The following is an 8636-nucleotide window of genomic DNA, read 5'->3' on the forward strand; positions in this document are numbered from 1 at the left end:
AAAAATACTGAGATGTTTCTCAAATTATCTTATTTTATGTTCCATAGATTATGTTAGGCCGTTGTAGCCTAAACGTTTATGTGTAATACATTTTATGTTGAATCAAATAAAAGATCAAGAAGATAATTGGATTAAGTAATCAACACTTCAAAGAAATTAGATTTTGATAACATTGATAACATTGAAAGATAACATTAAAATAAATGGTATCTGATCCATTATTAATGTGTCCTAAAAGTCAAATGCACTAGTGTATGAATGCATACATAAACAATAACTTTGTGTCTTTTCACATTCTCATTCTTTCTTTCTTCCACACCTCTTTCTTGTATTTTTTGCATGAAATATTTATGAGTTTAGAATTAAGATTCTTGCGCACATGCTCCTGCTGGCACCTTCTGTGGGTTGTGACATCATGTGTCAAGGCTCTGATTAACAGTGCTCAACACTTTGCCTCTAGACTGACAGACAGATGAGGTCGAGAGGAGAGCTAGCAGGTAAATAACAAGAAAACAAGACAAAAAAGAAGAACAGGCATAGAACAGAGAAGAGAAGAGAAGAGAAGAGAAGATTAAGTGTTGAAGTTGCTTTTTTTTTTTTGTCAGTCCTGAATCAAACCTCTTACCTGCATTTTGTAACGAACAGGTTTGAAAGGTACAAACAAGAATAAATGCAAATTTTGTCTGGCCAATGGCAGAAATTTTGTTTTTAAAAAGCTGAATATTTTGCACTATTTACTTGAGTATGCATTTTTTTTTAGTAATTAAGGTAGATTGGGTGAATGCCAAGATTCAAAAGCTATCATTTCAGCAGTCTTTTATAGACTAAGGGCAGTACTTAATGAACTATAATTATATTAGAGTAGTATCACATACAAACTGAATTATTTTCAAAAGTGATACTAATATCAATGCTAAGAGCAGAGAATGCCTAAAGTTTTACACCTACTACCTAACATCTGGAACAATATTATGAACTATACACGACAACCGAGTGTCCTTACTTGACTGTAAACCCACAAAAATTCTGGACTGTGCAGAGAGACATTATTTAATTCTTAGATTTCAGACTACATCAGATACAGTGGTCAATATTTTGCCATGTCATATTTAATGTCTGGGGAATTTTCCGATAAGCCATCAGGGGGAAAGCAATGAGAAACACAAACAGACATTGCGCACACAACAAATGATTGTAGAACTGTAAAAAACTGCAGCCTTCCACAATTCCTTCCAGTCAAATGATGAGAGAAAAAGTGTGGGAGAGGGAGAGATTTACTCACAGAAGCCATTTCCTCGTACAAGGCCTCAAAACCGCCTTCGAGCTCAGCATGCTGTTCCACTTAGGCATGGTCTCCAAACCAAAGCCTCGCTCTGCTATTGGCGTTGGACACACAAGGCTAACCACAAGCACATGTTCAGTTGCTCTTAACTAATTCATACAGAAACACTTTGGTTTTGTTGCGAACCCAAAAGCCCTGTACCTTTGATTAAGAAATGTGTCTGATTCCAATTAAAGGAGTGAGAGGGAGGGAAAGCATCATGGTGGTTCTATAGTCTGCTATTGGCTGCAGCCATGAAAGTTTTCTTATCTCTATCATTTTCTTCTCTGCATTATTTTTTTAAATTATATATTTTCTTAAATTCATAGAGCTAAAAATCCATTGTTCAGGGATCATTTTATGCATAGCTTTTAATATTCATGTTTAGATATGCAAAATGCTTACCTTATTATATATCATATATTAAAAATTAAAGATTATAGTAATATGTTAAAGTTTTTTTTTTTATTATGTCAGATATGTTATCTACCTAATACTTTTTTTTGCTTTTAGTTTTTAATTTACCTGTAGTATGTAGCCTCTAACATAGTCTCTCAGGGTCCAGCCCAGGCCATGGAGGATGTGCAGAACCTCTTCCTGTTTGAGAACGCTGAACAGACGGTCCAGCAGGATCTTCAACCTCACAGGTACTGCCTGAGTCCCATACAGCATCAGACTGCTAATGTCAAACACCACATTGGACTGTACAATCTCCACCTGCGTCGGGTGGTAGAGATGCTGTGTGCTCAGCTTGTCTAGAGCTATAATCACAAAAACAACAACACACAATTAGTATTATTGCTTAAATGATAAACACATACTATATACGATTTTCTAACTTAGTATCCTTTAACCAGAAGGCTTATATTTAAATATGTGGTCACACTTTGCATTACACTGCATCACTTCTACTTACATAATGTGTACTTTAACATCACTCCTTTTAAATTACTAGTTTGTAACACAAAGCTGGTTGTAACAAGACACCCATGCACATTGCAGTTGAATAATAAACATATAAGATAAATGTGGTGTATTGTCTTTTATTTGAAGCATATTATTGAATTATGAACTGTGTCGACACAGACATTCTTAATTTGACTGATTTTCTGTCTGAACGAAATGCACACTTAGATAATGACACTTCTATGAAGAAATGAGAGTGGCATCAATATCTGTTTCTCTTTCTTCTCTGAACTCTCTCTCTGAATCTGTACGACACCTGTTTTTTCCCCTCAGTCCAAGACTGATTTTTGTGCTGACTAGGTTTTTGCCTGACAACAGACCCTGCTAGACACGAACAAAATAAAATAAAAAATGAAGAACTACTTGTCAGAATGGCTGCCAACACTACAGACAAAATGAGAACTCTATGGCAGAGAAGAGTTAGAATAGAAGAAGAGGAAGGGAGGAAGGATAGCGGCTGACAGTTCACAGTGAAATTAAAACTAGGCGAAGGGCCCCTGTGATGGTCCCTTTAGGCCTGTCTCTTTTCCTTTCATCCCAACCCAACAGGTGTTTTCTTTTGTCTCTCTATGAAACCAACTGTCTGTTTCTCCCTCTCTCTTTTCTTACGTAACTCTCTGCTTTTTGACTGTCATCTCCTTTCATTTGATGTTTTCACTTGCACTTAAGCAAATTTTTGACCTTTTTATGCTTTTTATTTTCAGTATAATGAAATAAGTGAAAGGACAGTTATTAGTGAATTAAAAGCTACACGAATGAAGACACAGAAGCATGCAGAGAAAAGTGAGGGAATAAAGATGGATATGCGAGTCACAGAATATCGACTGGCTAAAGAGGCAGTTTTATGAGAAGCGATAACTCCCCCCCCCCTGCACACACAAAAACATAATAGCAAATGTGTAGCAAAGATGTCTGAAATGTATCTAATTCACTGTATTAAAAAAATAATTACAATTAATATTAAATTAAAATCACAGCTGTTCCTCATTTTTTTTCACCTAATGAAAACCTATATAGACACTACAGTGTCATGAAAATGTTCTTATATTTTATATAGTTATTTTAAGTTCTTTTAGTTTCTTTTAAGTTCTGTCGATTCTATTGTATTTGTGATCACTTTCAATACAGTTGACTCATTTACATTTCAAACATGACCATAACACCACAAACGCACCATAAAATGGTCATAAAAGTCACTGTACACTTTAGTTTTGCCTGTTATGTTTTTTATTGTTGAAAATATTCAGGTTTGAGGATAGAGTTTAGAAATCTTTTAATAAAATATATCTATAAAATGGTACAAAACTAACTATATAAATACATTTACAATATAATGTAATAATGTTGATGTTTTAAATGCTGTACATCCATATTGTAGTGCTTCTATTCAAACGTTTTCACACCTGTAAATGTTGCATACAAGTACCTATGTACTGAGCAACAGAGCAATGAGACTAGGCTGTTTTTACACACATAGGCCTACACCGAAAGACACTCACCATGCGCGACCCATCCATGCTTGCACTGGTCACATGTCCGGAGGTGGATTTTTCCAGGCTGGAAACACTCACATGTGCAGTTTACCAGAGTACAGCGGATGGCCTGTAAATGAACAAGCAAATAATCATAATTGAAAGATTCATAAACTGTTACGCATTAAATGGTAACAATAGCTGCAATTACCAGTCTTTATATTTATATGTAGTCTTTGCCCTTTCTGATTTATTAATTTTGTATGACAAATTATCAAATTAAAATTTATTTTGTTAAACTTTGCAATCTTTTTGTTGAAGATTCTTTGATGAAATATTATTTTTAATATATATCCCCCCAAAAGGTTTTCACTCAAACATGTCATCATTTATTAATGTGAATTATGTCTCAAACTAATGCAGTCATGCTTGTCTCACTGTCAAGCTGATTGACATTGTGCTAACAAGGCATCCGCTCTCTGTCTTGTGCCATATTCATGTAGGGGCATTTAGATGAGCTCTTCCTTCCTCTCACCTGAAACCTGGCCTGCTTTTGCCCCATTTGAATTTCCTTTGTTTTGACAAAAGCCGCCATTACTCGATGTGGAGACTGAACCGGAGCTGACCCCAAAAGCTTTTAGCGATGAGGGGTTAAGTGTCCCAAAGAGACAGCCAGCTTGGCAGGACAACACAATGGCATTGTGTGATAAGACATCTCCTTAATCACTCTGCCACTGAAAAGACTCCGGTAGGAAGAGAGGAAAGGTGGGGAGGCCACACTGTTTGTGTTTTCTCACACCTCTGCTGTCAAGGTCTCTCAGAAATTGAATTAAAAAAAAAAAAGAAAAAAACTTTTTGTCTTCCTGATTGTTATCTTTTTCAACATTACATAACTGCATTTTATGTGATTTTTCATGCCCTGAGTAAGTATAGTTCATGTGACAGATCAGGGGCGCAACTGCACGTTTGCTGAGGGGTATGCAAGATAATGCCCCTGTAAATTCTATCCCCTAACACTGACTTGCAGAAAATTTTCTGTGAGGGTTAATGACTAAGCTTCTGTAATTGTCCAATTATATCTGGATAAGTTAATTTACTCACACATTTAGTAGTTTTTGATATCAAGTTTGACTGCATGCTGCAAGACATAACATGCTCATCTGCATTAACAGAAGATGAGGCCTAAAGTCCAATAACTAGCTATAACTCCCTGATGGCTGTTCAACCCCAGACAGTAGAACACTTTTTGATTGATTGATTGATTGATTGATTGATTGATTGATTGATTTTGACTCCCTAATATAGTTCTTTTCACATGTTTTGCATTTGGATTTATATTTAGACATACGATAATCACTATTATATTATAACATTTAAAAATCACTATTCACTTTTTGACTTTGTTTGTTAAAGTTCAGCACTGTTGGTACTGAAGTATGAAGTAGATAAGAGTTTCTATATGCGTTTCTACATGAATCACACAAATTACCTATTTTGAATTCAAGGCTGTGATGTATGGCAAAAGGTGACTAGTTTGTATCTCTGTTAAAAACTTCTCATTTTATCTCCAATGTAAGTAGAATGCCCATTCACAAACATACAGAGATACTCGGAAATAAACTAATATTAACATCAATCACTTGCACTCTCAGGCTACAACGTTAAATGTGCACTTACTTTATGACAATAAAAAACATGATAAGCTTACCAGTCTCTGTTATAACTGTCCTTGTTTTAATGCATTGTTTTTAATTTTCACTTTTTTTTCTGCACCCCATAACATTTCCCAAAAAAACATTTTTTTTTGTCATGTGACAGAAACAACATGACCAAAATGTTGAAGGTTGAGCAGTTGAAATCTACTCACTTTATTTGTACATTATTATTATTATTATTATTATTTTTGTTGTTGTTATTATTATTTAGAAATATGCTTTTGATCATTTATAATGTTTTATTACCAAAAAAATTCACACGAGCAACAAGTGCAACAGCATATCACACGAGTAGTGTTTTTGTCCAAAATAGCAGTGTAAACGTGATACTGATTTTAATAGCACAGAGACTGAATTCTGTTTAGTAGCTGCCTGATTTGTTTATTTAATGTCAATCATTATTCTGTTGGGGTTTTTAAAATTGTTTATTTAAAATGATTTTTTTTCATTGAAATAAAACCCTGATAAAGCTGAAAAAATTACTCTGAATTAACCCTTTAACTGTCACCCGTCCCCTCTGTGGGACGCCTAAGTTAATTCACTATATTACAATTAAATCCTAATCTAATCATGACAAACTATATACCGTTGGAAAGGTCTAAGACTCCTAAATAGATATTTCACCAATGTTTTTGTTAAAAATTATGTAGGAAAAGTAATAGATTAATTTATGACAAGAGTGCACCTCAAAAATCTACATCATAACAGGAGTTCTGACCTTTGTCAAAATATTTGTACATTATTATTATTATTATTATTATTTTTGTTGTTGTTATTATTATTTAGAAATATGCTTTTGATCATTTATAATGTTTTATTACCAAAAAAATTCACACGAGCAACAAGTGCAACAGCATATCACACGAGTAGTGTTTTTGTCCAAAATAGCAGTGTAAACGTGATACTGATTTTAAACAACAGTTCAGTAAATAAGAAGTGAATATTGTGTTGTATTTTGTTCACAGTATTGTCTGTTTTTGTTCAGTTTTGCCAATGAAAATATTGCCTATGAAGCCACAGCAGAAATGTTCATTCAATTTGTCATGATTCAGGTGAAGCAATTATTTATTTATTTTTTTCTCTTTCTTGTCTATCAACTCAAGACTTCATAAAATTAATCAAATCAATGATTCAATGGTCCCATTTATAAAGAGAGTAATTTATGAATCAGATCAGAATGAATCTATCACCATTTATTGCCACCTTAATCATTTAAACAAAATCTCTGCTGCTATGACATCAGTTTACAAGCCAGGCTGACTTATGGACATTTGGTCAAAACATGTATGATTCATTGAAGAATGAGGCCTATTGTATCACAGTCATTTATCACATAAGCCATGATAAATGAGAGAGAGAGAGAGAGAGAGAGAGAGAGAGAGAGAGAGAGAGAGCAAAAATCCCCTGACTTGGAATGCAACCGGACACCTGAGTATGCGGACCCCAGATGGGTAAACCCCCCGGATGTGGGGACGGACCATAAAATCTTCAAAAACACAACAATGCAAAAACACTGGAAACATCAAAAATGGAAAAAGGAAAATGGAAACATCAAATGTGGGGTCTGACAACTAATATGATCGTTAATGTTGTTTAATTACATAATTACGAGCTCAATTAGGATGTCAGTTTACATATCAGCAGTGTCAGTATTGCATTTTTCGTATTATATATTTATATTAATGACATATGCTGAAAACAATAGAAGCTACAGATCACATGGCATGTTCTTTTAGGGTACTAATGCACAACAACATGGAACAGCATGGATCCCAAACTATTCTATGATTATAGGCTAAACCTGTAGCTGAGATCTTAAAGCATTATTCCAGTCATCTCTATTGATTCCTGTGTCTGTTACATTTACACAATAGCACACACGCCTCACAGACCAACTGTGCTGACATCAGGTCACTGGCAAACACTAAAAGCATCTCGTCCTCTCTACCACCCACAAGATTTGATCTTATTCAAGGCTTGGCTTCCAAAATGTTGTCAATATCCTGCCATAAATGTACAGGCAAGGCAGGAAAAAATGTGACAAATAAAGAAAGGCAGTGCACCATGATAGGCATTATTGGACTTTCTAAATTAGACTTTCTAAAAAAAAAAAATTTGATTTTATTGAGATTATGCTGTACGCATTCAAGACCAGCATAATATTTATATGTGTATCCATGTGTGAAGTGCATATTCATTTGTAAAGTGTACACATTAATTTTGTGCATTTGGATTGACACTGAAAAATACAATATCAACATACTGACAGCATCAAAAATGTGAACCCTTTTAGGCATGTGCAACTTTAGAGATGTTCAAATCTTTTAACACTCCGAGTAGAGCAGCTGATGATGTTTAATATCAAATGTGTTCAATTAAATGTGATGGCATTAAAAAAGATTTACTTAATTTAATAAATAATTATAATTATATTAATTTATTTATTGAATATTCTATTAGCATAAAATGATTCGTAAACATTTTGAATGGTTCATGTGTAAAAGGGTTTACAGTTTGTATGACAGCACTATGTGAATCAATGTTAATTCAGAATACTACAGAGATCACATTAGTCAAGTCTGATACTCTTTTTCCACCTATTTTCCCCTCATTAATTTGTTTTCATGAAACTCCTTGACTTACACTCTTTCCCATTAAGTATTTTATATTTTTAACAATGCCTAACATAATTTTCCAAAAATAAAATAAAATAAAATAATTGAGTTGATGATCATCATTGTGTCAATTTATACATGTGACACATAAATAAATAAATAAATACATACATTTTCTCCAGGCTTTGGCACTTCCATGCTTTACTCAATGGGATTGCATTGCCAACTGTTTTATTATTTTAGAGAAACAGTGTGCTATTGACTTGAGTACAAAAATGTGAAAAAAGAATCCAGCACCACTTGTGATCTCTACTTGTTTTTCTCTTATCTGTGATGGTGGTTTTAAGTTTTGTTTATATATATAAACAATTATTTTCTTCTCTCCCCTCTCTCGTATCTGTCTCTCCTCATCCTTCCGTCTCCTTTTCTCTCGCCTTGTCTGTCTGTCCTTACCCCCAGGGAATCGGCTCCCCCGGAGGGGGGAGGAGAGCGCAGTCTCGGAATCTCGTGAGTACCCCCCGGCCTGCGAGGGGCGATGGGGGTATGT

At 34.5% G+C, this 8636-nt stretch overlaps 1 protein-coding gene across 1 annotated transcript in view; it reads right to left on the bottom strand.

The window, feature by feature from the left end:
- Nucleotides 1-1828: 1828 nt before the first annotated feature.
- The window catches only part of LOC107737276 (zinc finger protein basonuclin-2-like), a 169096-nt gene continuing 162288 nt past the window's right edge, over nt 1829-8636 (bottom strand). The window contains exons 3-4 of the mRNA XM_016548770.1: nt 3787-3889; nt 1829-2082 (exon numbers count right to left, since the gene is read on the bottom strand). Of these exons, the coding sequence (XP_016404256.1) occupies nt 1838-2082; nt 3787-3889 (348 nt within the window). The 3' untranslated portion in view covers nt 1829-1837. The remainder of the gene's footprint in view (nt 2083-3786; nt 3890-8636) is intronic.

Source organism: Sinocyclocheilus rhinocerous, unplaced genomic scaffold (assembly GCF_001515625.1).
Source record: "Sinocyclocheilus rhinocerous isolate Xijiao unplaced genomic scaffold, SAMN03320098_v1.1 scaffold2416, whole genome shotgun sequence".
NCBI classification, from domain to species: domain Eukaryota; kingdom Metazoa; phylum Chordata; class Actinopteri; order Cypriniformes; family Cyprinidae; genus Sinocyclocheilus; species Sinocyclocheilus rhinocerous.